General features: G+C 43.4%; 1 protein-coding gene across 6 annotated transcripts in view; it reads left to right on the top strand.

Annotated features, from left to right (window-relative positions):
* RPTOR (regulatory associated protein of MTOR complex 1) overlaps positions 1 to 24360 on the top strand; it is a 349270-nt gene that overhangs the window by 167142 nt on the left and 157768 nt on the right. For 5 of the 6 annotated variants that reach the window (XM_089901573.1, XM_089901575.1, XM_089901577.1 and 2 more), the window contains exons 5-6: positions 7084 to 7230; positions 22629 to 22804. In XM_089901573.1, the coding sequence (XP_089757699.1) occupies positions 7084 to 7230; positions 22629 to 22804 (323 nt within the window). The remainder of the gene's footprint in view (positions 1 to 7083; positions 7231 to 22628; positions 22805 to 24360) is intronic. The other variant, XM_089901574.1, reaches the window with a different exon arrangement.

Raw genomic sequence — 24360 nt, 5'->3', positions numbered from 1 at the left:
AGGAAGTACAGTTTACACCAAAACGGGAAAGTGAATGTTTTCTGTTTCCATCAACATTTGCACTGTCTGCACCAGGGGTTCTCAAAGTACAGGTCCCAGACCAGTAGCAGCAGTATTCTTGGAATTTATAATACATGCAGATTATCAGACCCCACCCAAGACTTATGGAAGCCTATTCTGGGGAGGGGCCCAGGTATTTGCATTTTAACGAGCCCTCTAGGCCATTCTGATGCACTCTCATTTGAGAATCCTTCCTCCATAAATCTGGTTTTCAAATATAGGACATCTGAGAAGTCAGTTAAGATATGGTCTAAGGTTTTATGTCTCAGCATCAAGAAAACAATATTTTTTAAAAACTTTAAAGCTCTTATAAAGAGATAGCCCAAAGTTTTCTATCACTTCTCCTGAAGAAAGAGAATTTTTACTGATGGTCTTCAGCTATTGCAAGCAAACACAAAAATGCTAGAAAGGTCAAGTTTACAATAAAATTAACAGCTTTTTTTGGAGAGGGGGACAACTGCTGTATTCTCAATATGGATAAAGTAACAATTACAACCAATATTAAATGTGGTCTGGCACAAATATTGCTTTTAAAAAATCACAAATACATCTTTTTGATAATAGCACATTTAAAAACCTTTATGATCCATCTTTCAACAGACTCAGTAATGAACTATATACTAAATCAGAATAAGAGGCATCTATTTGATAGTGATGCGCAGTTTTTCCAAACCAATAAATTCTATTATTTAAATAACATTTATTTAGCATTACTCATAAGGTAAACAATTATTGAACTGTAGTAAAGGAAAGGCAGAGAAAGTATCAGCAAAGTCAATAAACCTTCAGCCTTAAGGATTTTAAGGGACTAGGAGTTTGCTTGTGACTTAAACCCTGCAGTGTTTGGTTCACAAGTACCATTGCCCCATACCTAACATCTCTGGGCCATCACCTCCCAATACCGGTTCCTTCAGAAGGAAGATGAATCTTCTGCTTACCCATGCTCCTCTGCTCTCCTCGGAGGACAGCTGTATGCAGACGCCCTTACTGTCCAGGGAAAGCCAGGATGACACATCCAGATATGCCTGTGGTTCCTGTCTGTGAGGTCAGAGGAAGCATGCATCCTTGGGGGCTTTACCGGAAAGCCCTTAGGAGGATGCCATTTTACTATGGCTAAGACTTCTGACTCACATTCTGAGCTCTTTGGCAGAAGATGTACAGACCTTCCTAAACTTACAGTGGGGTTATGCCCCATAAACCCATCATAGTTGAAAATACCAAAAGCTGAAAACACCTGTGCTACACCTAACCTACCAAACATCATAGCTGAGCCTCGCCTACCTCAAACATGCTCAGAACACTTACGTTAGCCTGCAGTTGGGTGGAATCATCTAACACAGAGACTATTTTATAATAAAGTGTTGACTGTCTCATGTAATTTTTATTGAATACTGTACTGACAGTGAAAAACAGAACAGTTGTCTGGGTACAGGATGGTTGTAAGTGTATCAATTGTTCACCCTCGTGATTTCGGGCTGACTGGGGGCTGTGCTCGCTGCCACTGCCCAGCATCATGGGAGAGGATCGGACCGCATATCACTAGCCTGGGAAAGAACAACATTCAAAGTATGGTTTCTACTGAATGTGTGTTGCTTTGCACCATGTAAAATCAAAGACTATAAGTTGAACCATCGGGAGTCAGGGACTGTCTGAACTTAGAATCTGCTCGGAGATGGAGAGTTGCTTCCTAGGAGGTCGCCGGCTTTACCTGGAGAACAAAGTGCCCTTCCTCCGAGCTCCTGTCCCAGGGCTCAGTGCTTGGCTGCCTCTGTGGTTGACTCAGCTGTGATGACAGTCTGATGAAGCATGTGGCTTTTTTTTTTTTTTTTTTGATGTTTAATATAACCTGACAGATAAAGTGGAGCGTAATGAATAAATTATTTAAAACCTATTTCTATGTTGGAAATGAAAACATGGCCTTGAGTATGTTTTTTCAAGAGAAAGGAAAGACGCTTTGATTAGGAATTCTCTGTGCTCATAGTCTTTGGTGGGGGGAGAAACCAAACCATTGCCTGAAAGGCTGTGGAGTGTTTCTGGGAGCCTTCAGTGCGTGGGGGACTTCGACTTCTCCAGCTTGTGTAGGTTGGTTCAGCCTAGAAGACACAGGGATAATTGCACGGGGTGGAAACAGTTGCACTTCAGGTGTTGTTTCTGTTCTCCTGTTCACTCGCTGCAACACCAGGGCTGTCATCCTGCAGGCCTCCCTTTGCAGGTTTGCCGGACCGTGATTCTGGCCCGAAGCTTGACAAACTCCCCAGGATCCTTCTGAGATGGGAAATGAGATCCACCTGCTCATGTTCCAATAAGGATTCGTTCTCAAAGGCCATTTTCCTCCATATGGTTTAATAGAGTTGATTTTGTATCCCTAAGGAAAACAGACTTCCAAGTTTCACAGGCTTACTAAACTACAGATATACAGCTACTGCTTTAAATGAAATCATCTCTCCTCAAAGGCTTTGATTCTTACCAGGGGAGGTTCCCCCTCAGGGTGCATTTGGCAGTGTCCAGAGACCTTTTTGGTTGTCACAACTGGGCAGAGAGGGGGAAGTGCTGTTGGCAGGGCTGCTGCCAAGCCTGATGCAGTGCCCGGGATGAGCCCCACACTGACTGACCAGCCTCAAACGTCCACAGTGCTGGGGGTGTCTCCACTTCAGCCACAGAGGCCCTTGCTGCTCAGAGGCTGCCACCCACCATGCAGCCCATCTGTGTGGAGGTGTGGGTCCAAGCCATTTTCTGTGGCTGAGCATCCCTGTGGACGGTATAAGGTGCCAGACTCTCTCACAACTAAAAATCATGAGGCTAAAGACCAATTCCGAAAGCTCCTTGTATGCTGCCCCTTGGACAAGCATTAGAAAATGGAGGTGCTTCTGCCCTCCAGTGGGACTGGGTGGCTGACAACTCCACTTGAACCATTTCCGTGGCAGCCAGTGGCACAGGGAATGAAAGGGAAAACCGTTAACGAGTTTCCTGATGGATTAGTGCTTTATTATTTTAATGAGTCACCATTAATTACCTTTGTATCTCAGAAATTTAGAAAGTAACTTTTGATTTGGGGGAAATATAAAAATTACATTTTAGTTCAAAAGGCCAGACCTCAAAACACAGTTAAAATATATTTTATTGCGTGCTGCTTTGCTGCCTTTGGGGCCTTCTGGGGCTGTACCTAGAAGGCAGCAAAGATGACAGCATCGCCCTTTTCCAGCAGTCACTTGGATGACGTGGTGGCAGGAATGGGGTCAGAACTGCCCCAGCCATATTCGGCTGCTCCTCACTGAGCTAGAACCTTGTGGGAAGCAGATAAACAGCAGAGTGTGGCTGGCATATAAAAATGTGATGATTTCCCAGGCTGGTGCTAAAATCCTTTCTCCTCTCAGTGTAAGGGTGTCCCTGCCCAATTAAAGGGTTCCTTTTGGCCCTTTTCTCCCCCACAGCAGTGGGGGCTGCAGGTGAACAAGGGGAGGGATGCTGCTGGGCAGAGGGCCGGAGAGGAGTGCTCTTCCCTGCTGGGCCCAGGGAGGCGCTGACTTGTGTCCTGCTCTGTCCAATGCAGCATGTGCTGAAGCCTTTTTACTTGTGCAGATAACATGTAATGCCTGCTCATTATGAAACACTGACCGAACGTAAAGTACGTTATAGTGAACCCTGGGGCTTACCCTTTTCCTTCCTCCTTTTAATAGTTGTGTGCATTTTGTCTTTTAAAAAAATACAAGTAATTTCTATTCTAAAAGGTTCCAAGAGAACAGAAGTTTTAAAAGAAATAGATATGACACTTTCTTACCACCCCACACCCCTGTCACCTCCCCAGTCAGAGACAGCAGTCCTTAGCAGTCCTGTGTTCTTCTTTCAGCACCATTTATAGGACCTTTCACTCAGCACGTTTCTGCTGAGTCCTCATTTCATTCAGCTTAAGTGCTGGGCATGTGGTGCTTTACACACAAAACAGGATATTATATGTGAGATTCTAAGACTTGCATTTTTAAAATCATGACAAGCCTCTGACATCTCTCCATGTCAGTGCATATAAATAACCTTGCATGGTGTTTCATAACGTGGGTGTATGGGCCCCCTTTGCTTAATGATCCCTTCATATTGGATATATTAGGATCCAAGATTGGTTGTGATAGTCCCTGTGGGCCGTCTGGGACTGCTGTGGCATCGTCATGACATGGGGCCCAGGCCCCTTCTATCACACAGCTCTGTTGTCCCCCTGCTTATGTCTTCTGCCATGTTCACTCCTCCCGGGAAGGGAAAGAGGGCGGCACTTATAATTTAGACACATTTCTGATCATGTCCCATTGGCCAGAATTGGGCTGCAAGATCAGACTTAGCTGCAAAGGAAACTGGGAACTGTGTTCAGCTAAACTTGCATTGAGGATGAAGAGGGGAAAAATAGATGTTAGACTGGCAGTCTTTTCCACAGTAGCATGTAGACAGCTTACAGGTTTTTACCAGTGAAAGTATTATACATCCTTGTATGTACATTTCTGTATACAAATGCAAGTATTTCTATAGGATGGACACCTAGAAGTCAAAGGTATATACAGTAAAAATTTTAAGAACCACCCAATTGCCTTCCAAAAATAGCTTCCTCAATTTATACTCGCACCGACGATAAGCCAGCACCCTGTTGAACATTGTGGTCAGCATGGGGTATTATTCACACTTAAAACTTCTTTCCAGTTTGCTGGATGGAGATAGGTAGATGGATGATTCTCATTGTAATTTGCATTTCCATGATTAATCGAGAGCGTGAAACTTTCATAGTTGTTGATCATTCATGTTTCTTCCGTGAATTGCCTGTGTGAAGCTTTTGCCTATTGTATATCGTTTTTGTTGTTTTGTCTTTGTTGATCTGCAGCAGAAGCTTATATACACACACACATTCTAAATATAAAGCCTATGTCACATATGTTGTACCTACTTTATTCTTAAATTGCTTGTCACAGGTATGTGTTTTTATCAGAATTATATAATTTTTACATTGCTCTATTTTTCTTTAACGTTTCTAGGTTCTATATGTTTAAGAAGGTCTTTCTTACACCAAAATAAATTTTTAAATCTTTTATTCTGCTTTTGTATTTATTTTTAAAATCTGTCCTGATTGTGTGTGGAATCTCAGATGGCAATATTGAATGGTTAGTTGGATTTTACAAGTATCACTTGTTGAATTGTTCATTCTTTCTTCGCTGAGTTAAAATGCCACCTTCATTACAGTTATATATGTGGCTCTGTTTCTGGGCTTTCCCTCCTGTTGATTTGTTTGTCTCGCCTTCCCCAGTACCATCCTGTAATTACCATAGATTTGTAGTGTATTTAATATCTGCTAGCGTGAGTCCTCACTCATTATTCCTCCTTTACAATTTTTTTTGTGTTGTGCTATTCTTACACCTTTCTCTTCAGCATTAACTTTAGAATCAGCTTGTCAGATTCCATTAAGGAAACCCCTGATGGTATTTTGATTGGGCACTGCCTTTATAGATTCATTAGGGAAGAACTGCCGTCTTTAGAATCCTTCTGTGAGAGTTTACTTAGAGCATATCCAAGTGTTCTCTTACTCGTGCAGTGACGAAGAACAAGACACCAGGTGATGGCAGTTTAGCAAGGTGAAATGGCACAGCGTAAGCAGAGGGTGGTCCCCTCGTGGTAGAGATGTCTGCAGCCCCACCACACCTGTGCTGTCGGCACATCCTCCCCGTCTGGGATGGGACTTGCATCTGGTGACGTGTGTGCATATCAAGAAGGCCTCTGCCGCCACCACCTTGATGACAGTCTTCTCCAGGCCTGGTTTGGTCTTTCTGTCTTCTGTTCCTTTTCCCCTTTGCATTAGAAACAATCCTCTTGGCAATACCAGAGGCAATGTTTGTGGCTTAGCTTTGAGGAAACACAGTCACCTTTACTGTAAGTGCACAGAATTGATTTCTGCTACAGTGTCACTACTTAAACTATTGGTGCCTGAGGAAGGATAAATAAGTGATGGCGTTCTATGCAGAATTGCTTAAAAATGTTACCTTTGGGGCTTCCCTGGTGGTGCAGTGGTTGAGAGTCCGCCTGCTGTTGCAGGGGACACGGGTTCGTGCCCCGGTCCGGGAAGATCCCACATGCCGCAGAGCGGCGGGACCCGTGAGCCATGGCTGCTGAGCCTGCGCGTCCGGAGCCTGTGCTCCGCAACGGGAGAGGCCACAACAGTGAGAGGCCCGCGTACCGCAAAAAAAAAAAAAAGAAAAATGTTACCTTTGAGTGAGGATTTTAGTCATTTCTCTGGTGAGATGAGGACCATCCCTCTCTATGTTTACCAGTAATAGCTGGAGTGTTTTCAAGTACTGAAGAGTACAGTGTGTCCAGAAAACTATTTCACTTTGCAGATTCATGCTAATATGTTATTGTTCTGTGATTTGAAAAAAAATTATGGAGCCAAATCTATTTGTACTCCTTCAATGTGATCTAAATCATCTAGAGGATAAAGTGCTTATGGGTAGCTCTGAAATTAAAGGGGCAAGAGGGAAAACATGCACATGTGAGGACCCGATCAACTTTTCTGAGCTCATCTTCTTTATAATCGAGGAGCGTGTTCTGCTGTATAAGCCCAGAGAAGTTACGGAGTAAATGGTGAGCAGGAATGGTGTGAAGTAGCATGCGTAGCCTTGGGATTTATAAGAGAAAGCTGTGGTTTGGCTGCAAGAGGGTGGGAGAGGAAGGGTAGGTGTGAAGGCCTCGTTGTGGGACACGTGGAGGGAAATCCCTCAGTGGAGTGTGTGCGCTCCCAGGGGGCAGCGAGAGCTGAACAGGGGAGGAGAGGAGCTCGGGATTGAACTGTGCCACCGCCCGGTTCTACCTGATGAAACAGCGTGTGGGCAGATGGTGGGGAGGTTAGTTTGCTGCTGTTCACAGTGGGTAGAGATGGCAGCTCAGGAATGCTCTGTGCAGCGGGCCCCATGCATGGGACCCTCTTGGAGGTGCAGGTGCTGGTGAGCAGGCAGAGTTCGCCAGGTGTGAGTCACAAACATGCACTGTTTTCTTTTCCAGAACTACACTCAGTACATCCCCCTGTCTATATATGACCTGCAGACATGGATGGGCAGCCCCTCCATATTCGTCTACGACTGCTCCAACGCTGGTCTCATTGTCAAGTCCTTCAAACAGTTCGCCCTGCAGAGGGAGCAGGAGCTGGAGGTGAGGCCCTGAACACACTGGGCGGTGGGGGTGGCCGTGGGGGACTATTGGCCTGGAGCTGTGGTTTTGTTTCTTTGGGTGGGGCAGGCTCAGAGTGCTCAGCGCAAGGTGGTGGGGTCCACAACAAAGAACTTGGAAAGGACTCAGGACAAGCTCTTGGGCTTATTTTTACACCTCGTTTTACCCAGCATCATTTTTAATCCGAATTTTAATTAAGCGATAAAATTAATAGAGTTGAATTGTGCTTCAGTGGGCTCTGCCTTCGAGATAAATGTGAAAATAAAGCAGACACATTTATTTTCGGAGAAATGGACCCGTGTCTGGGCACAGTCTTCAGTTCCACCCGCATCTTAGTTATTGCCCTCATTTTTTTGTCTTTTGTGTTGGAAAAAAACCCCTACTACGCTAAATACAGAAAACAAAACAGCTACAGCTGCCGTTGGTGCCTTCCATTTAAAGAACTGGAGAGCCTGTGTAGTGCTCTGATCGTGAAGAAACGTTTTCCTTGGTTGTTTTAATTAATATTTGATGCTTGAATTAAACAGTGACTTCTAAAGAGAAACTGAAGAGGCACTTTCAGTTAAGAGGCCTCCATCCTATGGCCTACACAAGAGTGAGAATAAAATATTCTGCAGCCTCCAGGGGGTCATGAATTCCAACTGGTTGCAGTGCAGGAAATTCTCAATTCAGGAACAGAAATGGCACTGAGTACATGTTTCCTCAAGCCTTTTTGGGTCTATCCAATTTTAATGTATTGTTATGTTTTTCACATTTCATCAGAGGATATTGCTGAAGTAATCAGCAATAAAATTTGAAATTCTACTTGGGAGAACTTAACATGTCATACAGTTAATTTATAAATATTTTATAAATTAAAATATTTATAAATTAAGCCCTTATGCAGAACTTTGCACCAGAGTGACTGATAAATTACCCTTTATCCCAGTGCCACAAGTTGTTATTGTTATTATTATTATTTGCATTCTAGAATAAGAGAAGGAAAAGGTCAAGTTTTATATCATTAAATTTTTACCTTGCTTTTAGGCATTTCATCTAAGTTTATCCAAGGGATAGGTTATCTTATGAGTGCTAAAAACTCAAAGCACCAAGAGGTAATCACATCAAGTAATAAATCTTGAAAAAACATTTTTTTTGTTTTCCATTTAAAATGTGTAAGTAAAAATGCCAAAGAATCCAGCCTGATATTTATCCCCAACTTATGAGCTTCAGGGTGATTAAGGAAAGACCAATACATCCGCCTTTGTTAATTAAAACATGTTAAATAGGGCTTCGCTGGTGGCACAGTGGTTGAGAGTCCGCCTGCCCATGCAGGGGACACGGGGTTAGTGCCCCGGTCCGGGAAGATCCCACATGCTGCGGAGCGGCTGGGCCCGTGAGCCATGGCCACTGAGCCTGTGCTCCGCAACGGGAGAGGCCACAATAGTGAGAGGCCTGCGTACTTCAAAAAAAAACAAAAAACAAAAAAAACATGTTAAATATAGTCCCTCTCCCACCCTTCTCAGCAGAAGACAAGCATTTCCCTCTTATGCCCTAGCACTTGGAGTATCTGCTCTGTCGGTTCTGTAAATGTTCTCTGTATGTTGCCAAGGATTAATCAGCCTAAGAAACTGTTCATTTCATTGAATGCGACAAAAAAGTTTTCCGTGCATCTTTTTGGGGTGAGGAGGGAAATGTTTAATTGACTAATTCCTCATGGAGGAGAATAAATGAAAAATATGTTATCTGAAGTGGCAAATAGATGGCAATGTAAAGTTATACCATATGTTTTATAATTAGCTCTGACTTTTATCTTCATTCTTTTCTTAATTACAGTGCAGATAAGTCTTATGGTTTTCCATTACACTTACTATTATTGGCTGTTGTTCAGCTGGTCTCTTGCATCAACAGCGGAAATTAAAATGATAAAATTGGCTCCCAGCTAATATCTTAATGTTCATGTTAGTCATTTTTTTATCTGCTGTAGAAACAGCAATCCTGTGTGGCCTCTTAGGTTTATTCTTTTAAAAAATTCTTTCCCTGTCTACAGTTGGCCAGATTCTTTGTAAATTTATGATACATTTTAACACTTTTATTGGGTAAATGATAACATGAAACTGAAAGAAACTGGCGGGTAAAATGGTTTGTGCCAGAGTTTAAAAAATAAAGCGGGTAAAAATGATTAAATATAATGCAAGAAAATAGTTACCTGGACCAGAAAGCCTCCAAGTAATAAACATTAACACAAATATGAGTGACATAAATTTTAAGAGAGAGTTATCAGCTTTCATATTCTTGGACTTCCATCTCAAAGGAATACTGCAGGTGAAGTAGAAGATGCCTCCATGAAAGCATGGCATAAATTACTGCACACAATTGAAACTTCATCATAGCCAGGAAAAATGCATGTCTGTCCCTCAGTAATGGTCTCTACATTTTTCCTTGTGTCATATTGCTTTGTAATTTGAAAACTAAGGAAAGTCTTCAATTCTCTCTGCTTTCCATGTGTTTTTTTTTAAGATAAATTTTTTGTGTGTGTGTATGTGTGTGCGGTACGTGGACCTCTCACTGTTGTCGCCTCTTCCGTTGCGGAGCATAGGCTCCAGATGCGCAGGCTCAGCGGCCATGGCTCACAGGCCCAGCCGCTTCGCAGCATGTGGGATCCTCCCAGACCGGGGCACGAACCCGTGTCCCCTGCATCAGCAGGCGGACTCTCAACCACTGCGCCACCAGGGAAGCCCTAAGATAAATATTTTTATTTTTACTAAATTAGTATATGCCATGATTTTAAAAATTAAATAGTACCAAGGGTTTATAATGAATGAAATATGCCCTGGCCCACACCTCCTTGGCCAAGACTCTGCTACTATAGGGAACCTATTTTAACTGTTTGTATTTCTAGTTCCTCTATGAGTATCTCTATAAATGTAAATAATATGCTTATACTACTACTGCTTGATTCATAAATTTTAGATTATCAGGCTTTCTGCTACTGTATAAACCAAAAACAGAGTTGCCATTAGTAAATTCTATTTAAAGAATTGGAGAAATTATATAGAACTTTGATAGTAAAGAGACATGTTACATAGTTTTAAGTCATATTTGTTGTTTTTATTAAATTGTGAATTCTAAAGCGAAATTGAAGAGGGTGAGTCACTAACTGCCCCCTCCTGTTTCCCCACTGCAATTTAGTTGTGTCACTACATTTGGATTCCCTATACTTTGTAACCTTTGCAATTTGAAATAATACCCTGACGTTTTTATTTCTAGTTTCGTCAGTAATCAGTACTATCCTCTGGCTTTAGGTTCTTAGCTTCCTTGGACTTTCTTTTACCTCTGGACCTTTCCAACTTCTGTCATCTGCACTTTTATGATTATTCTCTAGTCTCTGACCATAATTAAGTCCCCATGCTTTGTGTATGAGTTGATTCTAAAATATGACAAATATTAAACTTCAACTCCCTGATTATGACCATGTAAATATTGTTCATTGAATGGCTAAATAGGGTGCTATGCTTTCCATTTTTATAACAGTTTTTGTTTCTTTGATTTTCCTGAAGATTTTCTCTTTTCTTATTGAATTAGATCTTTAACATTTCCTCAGTTCCTAAATTTGCAAGGGTAGTATTGAATCTCAGAATATGCCTCTTTCCAAAGTTTCTTCTTTCCCAGCTCTCCACTGCCTGCTTCAATCGGCTGTTCTAAACGGGCCTGCTCCAAAGCTGTCATCCTGGGATTTCTCCTTATCACTCTCCTGGAAGCATCCACTGTTTTCTAGATCCCACCTCTGTCTCTTTCTCAGTTTTCTCCTTTGTTCTGCTAGGGCAAATCGTCAAATAACAACCTAAGAACTGATGTATGGGAGTAATTTTTCTCAGGCTTTAAGTGTTTGCATTTGGACTGCTTTTAGCTGAAAGTAATGAAAAATCTCACTATTGCTTTCTAAACAAGTAACAGTTTGTCATTTTTGCTAAGATCTCTGAGGCAAATGATTTAATTATTCAGCAGTACCATTAGGGACCCAGGCTGTTTTTAATCTCTACACTCTGATGTTTTATCTTGATGGTTACAGTACATTCTTCCACGTTGAGCCTGGATGAGGTGGGGACAGGGCAGAGCTATCACATTTGTGTCTCTTGTTAGGAAAGCAAGTGCAGACTTCCCCTTATGTCTCATTAGCTAAAGCTGGGTCATATGCGATGTGCCCCGCCCCTCATAGTTGGGTGGGGGGTGGCAAAAGGGAGTGGAGTTGGGATGAGTACTGGTCTGTCTGACAGTGAGTGTCAGCTATATTGCATGTGTTATTGTCTTCATTTTGTCCACATGCATTATGGACAGTTTGGGTATGGAATTTTAGGCTGTTTTCACTAAACTGTATCACCCTTACTTCTGCGATAGATGAGAAGGTGGCCTTGTTGTAGCCATAACCAAGAATTCATGATAAAAGCCAGAGAAGGAGTATTTATATCCACAGTACACAGTATATATGTTGAGAGAGAAGGAGAAAAAGAGAATTCAGATTTCTTTTTTTTTTTTGCAACAGCTTTTATCTTGGATATAAAATCTTTGTAACTAGAAGAGGAGACTAAATCTTCAGTGGATTCTCTTTGAAATAGTCTTTATTAAGTTTTATCCATTAGTTCTACTTCCATTGGGTATTTCCCACAGGCAGTTATGATTCTTCTCTTCACTGAAGACAGCAATGAAGCAGGGGTCAAATCTCAGCCTTTTCCTCTCTTTCTTTGGAGGCAGGGAGGTGAGTTGGTGTCTGGTGGTGGGAACCAGGATTGCCTTTCTTTTACAGAGACTGATGGGGCTGAGCTGTAACCCAGTAAGACTTGATCCTCAGCACGATCATCCTCGTTGGTGTAGGATGGGAGCCCAGATAGTTTCTCGGTGGCAGCCACAGCGGTGGTGGGATGATGTCTTCCCCCAAGGATGGTCGACATGCTTTGGGGGAGTCTGTTGTTGAGGTTCAGGCCATCACTCTGGTGGCACCATTCTCTCCTCTTACTGCCTGTTTGCACTTTTCTCATGATGCCTCCAAATGAATCATGTTTTGTTTTGTTTTTTGGTTTTTTTTTTTTTTTTTTTTGGCTGCACCGCGTGGCGTGCAGGTTCTTAGTCCCCTGACCAGGGATTGAACCCATGCCCCCTGCAGTGGAAGCACGGAGTCTTAACCACTGGACTGCCAGGGCAGTTCCGCGAATCATGTTTTGATGTGACAATCTATAAACTTCCTTGTGTGACCCACTCCTGCTGGCTCCAGCAGTAGCATCCAGCAGCTCAGGACCTTGTCCAGCGGATACTCATTTTCACAGAAACAGGCTTGGTCCTGCAGCATCACTGGATTCGCAGTGACTTAACCACCCTATTTTCCGTTTGAAATCCTGTATTCGACTTGATATTTATGACACATTATTCTCATGTATTCATCAGTGTGGCTAAATTTTATGCCAAGTGTTTAAACTAATTGTAACAAAAATGACTAACATGAAAATCTTCAGGTTTCTTCAAAAAATGTCAAATGTGCATCCCATAGAACTAGAGAATTCATATTTGGAAACCTGTGGTTCCTTTGCTACTGTTGTAGATAGCACATCGTGTGGATGTCCGTGGAATTCGAAATATTGGGCTGACCAAAAAGTTTGTTTGGGTTTTTCCATAACATCTTATGGAAAAACCCAAACGAAGCTTTTGGCCAACCCAACAGAAGTCGATGCTCTGTGTTAAGGTTAATATTTGTAGTGTTACAATGTCTGTCTGTGATTTTTGAATATCACATGTTAATTCTAAGGTTATCTTTAGAAAGGTATGTGTCTTGGATGACTGCTTACTAAATGGAGTTTGTGTGTGTGAATTTGTGAACATTCTCCGTGGACTTGCTGTCGGGATGTTCACGCTACAAAACAGGGGTCCACGGTGCTGACTCTACACGGAGCTCAGGCTTGTCCGTCTCTAGCTTTCACGTTATAATTTTTTTCATGTCTCCATTCTTTCTCTTCTATAGCTTTATAGTTACCATTTGTAGGTAGTAGGGAAACAGGAAGTCTGTTATGTGATACTCTTATTTATTTTCTCTTTACTTTTTAAATGATATTAATTTGAAGGGAAGCTACCCATTGTTGCTGTGTGCCCATGGCGGGGAAGGCAGGTGGCTTCCTGGGGCACCCTTGCTCACAGTGCAGAGAGCATTCTACCTCTGGGAGCCGGTGACTACACTAGCCACCCTAGCTTTCCCCAGACACATCAGTAACTCTCTTTAAAGAAGAATACCACCACGTGCTTCCTGGGGAGGGGTGGCTGTGGTGGTTGCAGGACACCTGGCTTCGGGCACAAGGGCGAGCAGGGGGCTGTCCTGATGGTAGGTCTTCAGGGGAGCCCCGCCTTCCTGCTGCGCCACCCCCGGCTTCAGCGGTGAACCACCTTCCCCGCTTGCTTCTCTGCACACACTCTGTGCAGGTCCATGCCCTTTTCTTTAATAAAGGCGGGCCAAGTTCACCCCTCTGTACCTTATACTCTATGTGTAGCAAGCTATATAGCAAGCTGTAACAATTCATAAGGGTGAATATTTTCAAAACAAATATCGATAAGAAACCTATTATGTAGTTGAAACACTCCCCCCACAGCACACACACATTTGTAATTTAAGGAGAAACGCTACTGTTTCCACTGTTTATAGGAGAGGAAGTGGGGGTTAACCTGTAAACAAATACAGCAGAAATCCCTTTCATTGGGCTGCACACAGCCACCCAGAGCACCTGGCTGGGGAAAATAAAGCCATGATGGAAATGAAGAGTGGAATGGGAGGCTGGTCCTCTGAGTGCTCTGGGAGCTGACGTGCTAACCAGAAAGTGGAACGGGTCACAGAAACACGCTGATGAGAAAAGCAGACTCTAGAAGATCAGGACCCTTACCACCACTGAGAGCTGGTGAGAGAGGAGGGGGCCGTGCAAGATGGAGAGGCAGCATCAGGGGAGGCCAGAACACCTGACAGCCTTAGCTGATGGACACTACCTACTACCGCCTTTTATTTGTGTGACGCTTTGTGGTTTGCAGAGCACTTTTTACATTTAGTCCAGTCATCAGCCTGTGCAACAGAGGATGGTACATAAGCAGTCTCCAGACTCTTTGCTACTATGCACCTGTGAACAATCCCTTCTGCAGTTTGTACCGGGAGATCCAGTTTTTTTCTGTTGGCACCTTTTACTATTCCCAGTCCTGGAATTTGAAAGCTTTGGGTGAAAGAAAAGTGATTTCGCTGCATTAAAAATTCAGGAACTCTCATCTCTTGTCTGTAGATTAAATGAAATCCACAGACAAGCAAATTATATTATTAATACAGTCAACTTTCAGGGTATAACTAAAATTCTACTTCCCTGAGCCTGAAATCTTTCTCAGCTGACCTCATATAGCAAATTTTTATGCAATTAATTTGACAATTAATTATGTATTGTCTTGCAGTATCTCTTCTATTGGCATTGTCAGCTGTATTTAAGTCTATTATGTAAACCTATCAAGGATGCTTCATATGAAGTAGTTGCTTAGTAATTATTTATGGATTTGGTCTCATAAAATAACCGTACATTTGAATAAACTACCTTTAATTGTCTTCCTTAGATGTGTCTATGATTCACTGAATATGTTTAATCTTTGGTTGATTTGTATGAAATGTAAAAAGAAACAAAGTAAAAATTATTCACCCAAATCCATGAATATAGTATACTTTTTGCAGCCATCATAAAACTGGGAGCTTCTTCGAGTTAAGTCTTAGAATTTAATTTTTTTTCTAATTTCGTCTATTTTAAAATATGCCAGAAATTGCTTAATGTCCTGGACCACAGATCATGACCAACACCCTGGGATATCGTGAGGGTACTGTGGTTCCCAGCAGGACCCATCTGCATGGTCCTGCTTGCTATCACAGGAGGACCTCTCCTCCATCAGCCAGAGGCTATGGAGGTAATGGCCCGATGTTCTCTCACAAAGGATCTGTGGTAGCACAGACCATGGTGTTTCTGGTGGCAACCAGAAAAATGGCAGCACTAAACTGGGTGATCACAGAGCCATGCACGGGGAGAAGGGCAGGTGGGAAGTTACCAGCTCACTTGAGGGGAGGGACAAGAAGGTAAGTGGTTTTTCTTAACACTGGGGTCAGAAGCAAGGAAAAGATATTAGTTCTCACTAGTCCTCCTCAACATTATACAATAAGACTTCTGCAATATGGCAAGGGAAAAAAACAGAAGGTATGCAGACTGGGAAAAAGGAAATTAAGCTATCTTTTTTTGAAGATGAAACAGTAATATTTGTTGAATGTCAATCATAAAGATCTAATTGACAGTAACTGAACACTCCAACCAACAGCAGCAGCAAAATACACAAGTGTCCATAGAGCATCCATCAAGATATATCATATCCTGGGTCATAAAGCAAACCTCAACATATTTTAAATAATTGAAACCACACAAGTGTGCTCTTTGACCATGGTAGAAACAACTAGAAGTCAGCGATAAAAAGACAACAGAAAAATCTCAGAAAAAAAAAGAACACATAATTGATGGGTTAGAAGTCTCAAGGGAAATTAAAGAAAATACATTAACTGAATGAAAATGAATGTACATCAGAAAACTAAAAATAGAATTACCATATGATCCAGCAGTTCCACTCCTGGGCGTATATCCAGAAAAACTATAATTCAAAAAGATACATGTACCCCTATGTTCATAGCAGCACTATTCACAATAGCCAAGACATGGAAGCAACCTAAATGTCCATCGACAGATGAATGGATAAAGAAGATGTGGTATATACATACAATGGAATAGTACTCAACCATAAAAACGAAGGAAATAATGCCATTTGCAGCAACATAGATGCAACTAGAGATTACCATACTAAGTGAAGTAAGTCAGAAAGAGAAAGATAAATACCGTATGATGTCACTTATATGTGGAATCTAAAATATGACACAAATGAACCTATCTACAAAACAGAAACAGACTCATGGACATACAGAACAGACTTGTGGTTGCTAAGGGGGAGGGGGAAGGGGGAGGGATGGAGTAGGAGGTTGGGGTTAGCAGATGTAAGCTATTATATATAGAATGGATAAACAACAAGGTCCTACTGTATAGCACAGGGAACTATATTCAATATCCTATGATAAACCATAGTCAAAAAGAATATAAGAAAAAAAGTTTATATATATGTATAACTGAATCACTTTGCTGTATAGCAGAAATGAATACGATGTTGTATATCAACTACACTTCAATTAAAAAATAAATAGAAAAAAAACGAAAATGAATGTACGACATGTCAGTACTGATAAGATGCAGCTAGGACTTCCCTGGTGGTGCAGTGGTTAAGAATTCGCTTGCCATTGCAGGGGACATGGGTTTGATCCCTGGTCCGGGAAGATCCCACATGCCGTGGAGCAACTAAGACCGTGTGCCACAACTACTGAGCCTGTGCTCTAGAGCCCATGCTCTGCAACAAGAGAAGCCACTGCAGTGAGAAGCCCGCACACCGCAACAAAGAGTAGCCCCTGCTCACCGCAACTAGAGAAAGCCCGCGTGCACTAACAAAGACCCAACGCAGCCAAAAATTAAAAAAAAAAAAAAAAAGATGCAGCTAAAGCAATTGAAAGGGAAATTTATAGCACTAGATCCTTATGCTAGAAAATAGGAAAAGTATCAAATTATAAGTTCCTCCCTGTATTAATCAATTTGGGCTACTGTAACAAAATACTACAGACTGGGTAGCTTCTAAACAACAGAAAGTTATTTCTCTCAGTTCTGGAGGCTGGACAGTCCAAGATCACAGTGCAGCTTGATCAGGTGAGGGCCCTTTTCCTAGTTTATGGCCAGGCCTTCTCGCTGTGTCCTCACATGGTAGAAGGGGTCAGAGAGCTCTCAGGCTGCTTTTGTAAGGACACTAATCCCATTCAGGAGGGCTTCACCCTCATGCATTAATCACCACCCAAAGGCCCCACCTTCTAGTACTATCACCTTTGAGGGTTAGGATTTCAACATGTGAATTTTGGGGGAACACGAACATTCAGACCATAGCACTACCTCAAGAAACTAGAAAAGGAGAGCAAAATAACCCCAAAGCAATCAGAAGAAAGAAAATGATGATAAGAACAGAAATCATTGAAATGTAAAACAGAAAAAGAGAAAACTCCATGAAACAAAAAGCTGCTTCTCAGGAATAATCAATAAAATGGATAAATCTCTAGCAAGACTAACAAACATAGAAGGAGAAGATTCAGGATCGTACAGCCATTGAAAGAATAATAAGGGAATAACATGAACAACTTTACATCATAAATGTGACAACTTCAAAGAAATGGACCAATTCCTCTAAAACCACAAACTACCAAATCCACCCAAGATGAAATAGATAATGTGAGTGGTCAAGAAATTAAATTTGTAATTTAAAAGTTCCTGAAAGGAAATCTCCAGACTCAGCTAGTTTCACTAGAGAATTCTACCAAATATTTAAAGAATTAACACCAGTTTTACATTCTCTTCCAGAAAATAGAACAGGGAGGAAACACTTCCCAATTCATTTTATGAGGTCATTATTACCCTGATGCCAAAATGGATACACATTACAAAAGAAAAGAAAAAAAGCTGCAGACCTCTGTCTCTCACAAACTTAGATGCAAAAGTCCTCAACAAAATAATAGCAAATCAGTTCTAGCAATCCATAAAAAGAATTATGTTCTACGACTGAGTGAGATTTATTCCAGGTATGCAAGTCTGGCTTAATATTCAAAAAAATCAGTTAATGTAATCCATCATACCAACAGACTAAAGAAGAACGATCATATGATCATATCAGTTGACACAAAGCTTTTGACAAAATCCAACACCCTTTCATGATTAAAAAAAACCTAACAAACCACCTCTTAGCAAATGAGGGCTAGAGGGGAGCTTCTTCAGCTTGATAAAGAACATCTGTAAACCTACAGCTGTCATCATCCTTAATGGTAAGAGACCATGTTTTCCCCCTAAGGTCGGGAACAAGGCAAGGCTGTCCATTCTCACCATTCTTACTCAACATAGTACCGGAAGTTCTAGCCAGCACAATAAGGTAAGAAAAGGACATCATCAGTCACGAGGGAAACAAATCAAAACTACACTGAGGTGCACTTCACATCCACTAGGATGGGTAGAATAAAAAAGATAGATAATTACACGTTCTGGCCAGGATGTAGAGGAATTTGAACCCTCACACAGTGCTAGTGGGAAGGTAAAATGGTGCAGCCACCTTGGACAACAGTCTGGCAGTTCCTCAAATGTTAAACTTGGAGCTGCAGACGACCCAGCAGTTCCACTCCTATGTTTATACCCAGGAGACTTGAAAACATGTGTCCACACAAAAACCTGTACACAGATGTTCACAGCAGCATTATTCACAGTAGCCCCCAATGGAAATTCTCTTCTTGATGTAAAGGATTGTGGAATTTTTTAGTATCTCCTTTTTTTTAGTTATCTAAGAGTAATAGTGGAGAAATTTGGTTATAATTTCTAATTAATCATCTTTACTGAGTTATAGAATGATTCTAGAGCATTTTAGAAAATGATTGCTAACAACTAAATGGCTTTAAAATAGTGGACGGTCCATTTAGGCAAACTCTCAGGATAATCATGCTCTTTAGCCACCCTATAGGGGAAATATTGGGGGGGGGTTCTCGGTATGATTACAAGTCTTCCTCCAACAAAGACGACTCCTGCTCTCTTGGCCTAGATTTCATAGTTCCCAGCAATAGGTACCACTTCTTTTTAAATTACTATTTAATATTTGATATATATAGAATTATATAAATTATATATTAAAAATTACTACTGCCACTTTGTATCTGCTATTTTTAGTACAGTATTTGTTGCATGATAGATGCTCCATTAACAACTTTGAAATGAGCTGGGTAAGCAATACCTGATTCCTTTACAGATCTCAGTCTCTCTCTGAACTTTGCAAAAATGTCCACTGTAAGTAGGTGTTACTGAATTGAGAATAAAAATTTCTTTAAGCTAGAACTGGAATTATTACCAAGTAGATGTTATTTTCAGAAAGTCGCTTGGTAAAGACTCCTCTGAAATAAATTATTATTGCCTTCATCTCTTTATCAAGATGTGTTGTATATGTATATGGAGAACAGAAGCAGCACAATGGCAGAGTTTCATTTAGAAAATGAGAGGTGTAGGTGCTCCCGCTGCAACCCCCACTCACCTCCAGCCGTGCTTCTGGAGCGAGTGGTTCCGGGCCTGTGTGAGCTGCTTGGCCAGCCTTCCCATGAGCTCTGAGTGCATGAGTGCCACATTATCCACACGTGTGGAAGAGGTAGCAGATGTCTTTCTTGGATCTGGTTGCTGTGTATCACATCTGAAGATTTTTCTGGATCCTTCCCAAATCCTCCAGAAGGCTCTAGTGAGCTTTTTTTTTTTTTTTTTTTTTTTTTTGCGGTATGCGGGCCTCTCACCGTTGTGGCCTCTCCCGTTGCGGAGCACAGGCTCCGGACGCGCAGGCTCAGCGGCCATGGCTTACGGGCCCAGCCGCTCCGCGGCATGTGGGATCCTCCTGGACCAGGGCACGAACCCGTGTCCCCTGCATCGGCAGGCAGACTCTCAACCACTGCGCCACCAGGGAAGCCCTCTAGTGAGCTTTTAATGATTAAAGTTTTCCTGGTGTTTGAGCCACTAGGTTCTCCAGGAGAAGCCCCTTTGGGTAAAAGTGCATCTGGGGTGTGCCCTTCAGGGTGAGTGGTGGCTCCCAGCTGGACCTGTTCTCTTCTCAGCCTGGGTGCCTTTGAAAAGTCCTCTGAATCACTGGTAGTTAGGTTTACATGCAAGCTGTTTCCAAAGACTAATTTCAATTAAAAGGTCAATATCTTAGATAAATACAAAACCAAAAGAATATATTGGAAGTAGCTCATCTGTTGGGTTTTGTTTTGTTTTTTTGTATTCCTGGGTTAGCAGCTTGAAAAATGAATCGTTGGTGGAATTGCTTGTCTTGAACGTCATTTTTTTAAAATGTTACTGATTCTAATTAACCCCAGTGCAGAGCTGGCATGTGCCCAGTGGTGACAACAGGTCCCATATGAGTCTGAGGGGACTATTATTGTGTGTTACCACACTTCAGATTATCTGCAGCCACATTTAATGCTTTCTGCCAGTTTATACATCAGCATACTGCAAGGGGCTTGTTTAAGAAATAGAGGTTTCTATCAATGATCACTGTGAATTGGGAAATTTAGTTTCTAGTGGACTTACTTGGGATGAAGATGTTCCTGCATCGTCTCCCTGTCTCCTTGTGCCTCCTCTGCCTCAGGTACTTTGCAAGGCTCTGGGCCAAATGCTCGTGGACCACGAGGTGCAGCCCAAGGCAGACCTAACACAGAGGCACTGAGCAGATCGCTACCTGACAGCACCGCCCGGCTGTGTCAGGGCTACGGGAGCGCTGCCTCCACAGAGGACAGGGCACAGACATCCTGACATCAGCAGAAATGCCTTTAACCCACTGAGCACCCCACGTGGCTGCCAGGGCGTGGGAACCCGCCCCACCCCCGCCTCCCCCTGGGGGCCTGTGTCTAAGGCCGACTTGGGAGAAAGGTGGCCTTGGTGTGACACACTGCTTCACTTCTGAGAGCCTGAGGCTGTAGAAGCTCAGTGACAGGCAACAGCAAAGATGGAAGGGCTGCAGCATTTGGGGGCTGTAGCCAGAGGACCTGCTCTTCGCTTCTCAGAAAGTAAATTTACTGTGGAAGCAGATTATAGACAGAGAAGTTAAAACTAGTAACTCACACCAACATTTAAGAATATTGAATCTTGGTTTTACATAAATGACTGTTTCTTCCTACATTGTTTCCTGTAATCATCACGTCTGTGTGCAGTTGTGGTAAGGCTTGCAAGAAGCATGTGCATTGGCTTCAGTCCCAGGCCACCTCTCCAATGCCCCTTTCACCGTTGAAGACTGTGCACTCTGTTCCCCTCCCGGAGCCTGACCCATTGCCGATGTCATCCTCCCTCCTGGGCTGGGGAGAACGCACTTCCACAGAGCACGCAAGTCGAGACCACTTCCGGCAGGCTCCCCTGGCTCTGACACATCTGCAGCCTCTGCGTCTTTCCGTCTTTCCGCATGACTCAGGTCTGATAAGCCGCAGACCCACACGGCACCCAGACCCAACATCTTTCCTAGCGTGTTGTCACAGCAGACCTGGAAACTAATTTCCTGTGTGGAGCAGGTTGCTTCACTGGTGCTATTTTAGATTGTAGAGCTGGAGCCAAGGAAAGGATTAAAAGTGATTCTGCCTTCCCTTTTCTCTGTGCTTTAAAAAACCCACTCTGCTGATGGTTGTACAATGTGAGTGTACCTAATGCCACTGACCATACAAATAAAGTGGGTAAGATGGTAACTTTTATATTATGTATATTTTGCCACAATAAAAAACCCCTTCCTCTAGAAATTGCAGTTTTTATTTAGTATTAAGTATACTAGAATTTGATTTGTATTCTGGATTTACTATTCCTTCTATTAATAATCTGAAGAGGTTATTAATAGAAGTACCGCTTTTACTGCCTTCCATTTGAGAAGGTTTTATCAGCATTAACAATGACAACACTTTACATGTTGTAATCAATGTTAGGTATATATGAGTGAACACAGCTTTGTGTGTATTTAACTTACAAAGTTCACCCGAGACTGCTGTTTGGAAAAGACCCTGCAGAGCACTCATGTTAGTGTCACAGGTGTGTGGTATAGATTCAGGAGGGTCTGGATGGGATGAGGGAGTGGAAAACGGCCCTCAGGCCAGGACCAGCTTCCCATACTCATGACTAGGACTCACCCGGTGACCGGCAGTTCACGTCATTTCTTGGGGTCTCTGTTTCCTCATTGTAGGTTTTTAAAATTGGAAAGAAGACTTACCTCATGGTGATGTTGTAAAAAGCAAATGAAATAGCCAGTGTGAAAGAGACACAATCATGCAGACATAGGGGATTATTAGTAAGGAGCAAAACCCGAGACACATAAACATTCTTTTCAAGTTGGGAAACAAACGAGCAGCCGTCAGTGATTAAAATTATCCCTTCCTGCCCCATCTGCCCTCCTCAATGCCATCATCACCTGAAACCCCAGCACCTGGTCTTCATGGAGCCCCGCCCCCTGGCGTTTATAACCCAGGAGTCCTTAAGTAACAAGTGATTTGGGGCTGGACCTTGTGGTCGTCTCCAGGAGAGGATCTAGCAGCTGGGCCTCTCTCCAGAGGACTTGGCCAGGAACCCCCAAGCTTTAAGCCTCGGTTGATGGGTCCTTTCCTTCGTGTCACATTTCCGGCTCAGTCTCCAGTTGTGCGTGACAGTTAAGCTGCTCTCTTCCTTCCTGTCCCAATGCAGGTCGCTGCTATTAACCCAAACCACCCCCTGGCCCAGATGCCTTTGCCCCCATCCATGAAGAACTGCATTCAGCTGGCAGCCTGTGAGGCCAACGAGCTCCTGCCCATGATCCCCGACCTTCCAGCCGACCTATTCACGTCATGCCTCACCACCCCCATCAAAATCGCCCTGCGCTGGTAAGTGGCGCCCACCTCGACTCCCAGCGACCCCCTTGGGGTCTGCTGCAGGGACCCAAGGAATCTACCTGGGTCTTTTGGACCAAGTTACAGGCGTGAGCTCAGGACCCCAAGTGGATGCTGGGGTTTTCCTCTTGGGGTTCAGGATGCGCTGTCCCCCGGGTCAGGTGCGTGTGTGGTTTCCAGGAGCACCCTCTCCATTTCGTGGCTGTGCCCTCAGATAGTACCAGTGTGGGTCATGCTGGAAAGTGGACTTTCTTTTGAAAACAGAAAAGCCTTCATTAGTTATAGAATTCTTTGCTTGAGTTGAAGTAGAATCTTTCAGTTTATTCTCAGCAGTAAAAAAATAATAATAATAATGATTTTTTTTCCTACCGCCACTCTTTTGAGAAGTTGAGAGCTCTTGCGAATATGACTGAGGAAATGTGTGGAATATTCCAAGACAGTAGGACCTGCATTTAAGACCCTCCATCACTGGCAGGACTCACAATGGAATGTGTGTGCTTCTTGTCTCCAAATCCAGTTTTCTCCCCTAGACCGTCTTGCTCTCTTTTAATGTCTACTTTTCCCTTTTATATTTTGCTGGAACCCATATACATGGAGGTAAGTAGCTCTTGGTGAGGCACAGGCGGGACGGTGCAGCCGCGTGGGTTCACTGGACTCTGTGGAGGCGCCTTCCTCCGTTTCCTGCCAGGGTGTCCTAACAGCGCAGAGGCACAGGGCCCTGCTTCCTCCCCCACAGCCCTGGAGAAAGTGGGGAGACAAGCAAGGACTCTGGGGGCAACGACACAGTACTCAATCCCTCGGGAGGCCCCTCGGGTGACTACAGCCTGGGTTGGGGGTCCTGTGGTTGCCTTGAGCTGCTGGTTGGATGAGAACTTGGACTTGCAGCTTCACCTCTGTAGCAGCATCAGGTTGACCCACGGCACCCGAGTGAGGGCATCCATCTCCCACCCCAGCCCTCCCAAATCCCGGCTGTGGATCCCCCCAGGGAGAGGCCTCTTCTAACATGCCTGATCCCTAAGGAGCTAGTGGAGGAGGTGTCCCCCAGCTGCCGAGCTCACCCCCCGACTCAGCCAACTCATACAGGACCTGACCGGGGCCATTCCCCACTGCACCCCACAAAGCATAGCACACGTGGCAAAAGCAGACTCCAGGGGAGAGAGCTGAGCTAGTCATCGTGCGAGGCAGGACTGTTGTCATGAAGCACAGTGCACGTGATGGGAGGTGAAGGGAGGAAGTTGCTGGCTGGTAACAGAGTGCGACTACGACCTGGGGATGTTGAAAAGAACCACATAGAGATACAGGTGAGAGGACTATGGGGTTTGAAACAAAGGACACAGTGGACGGGATTCCTAGTGGGAGGGGTGGCTGCAGTCAGACTTAGCATGTTGGGAGATTACAGCGAGGGGCTAGGCGCTGGGGAAGGCAGCAGGAGGAGAGAGACAGAAAACAGAAGAAGAGCAGGAGACACGGGGGAGATGGAAGCTCCCCCATGGAGAGAGAGGGGGAACGTGGCAGAGCTGGAAATACCCGAAGGTGATGCAGACACATTC

The sequence above is a fragment of the Delphinapterus leucas genome, chromosome 19 (assembly GCF_059928025.1).
Source record: "Delphinapterus leucas isolate spDelLeu-1000000601 "Yukka" chromosome 19, BTC_Dleu_Yukka2, whole genome shotgun sequence".
Taxonomy (NCBI): Eukaryota; Metazoa; Chordata; class Mammalia; order Artiodactyla; family Monodontidae; genus Delphinapterus; species Delphinapterus leucas.
This window is presented reverse-complemented; position numbering and strand designations above follow the sequence as displayed.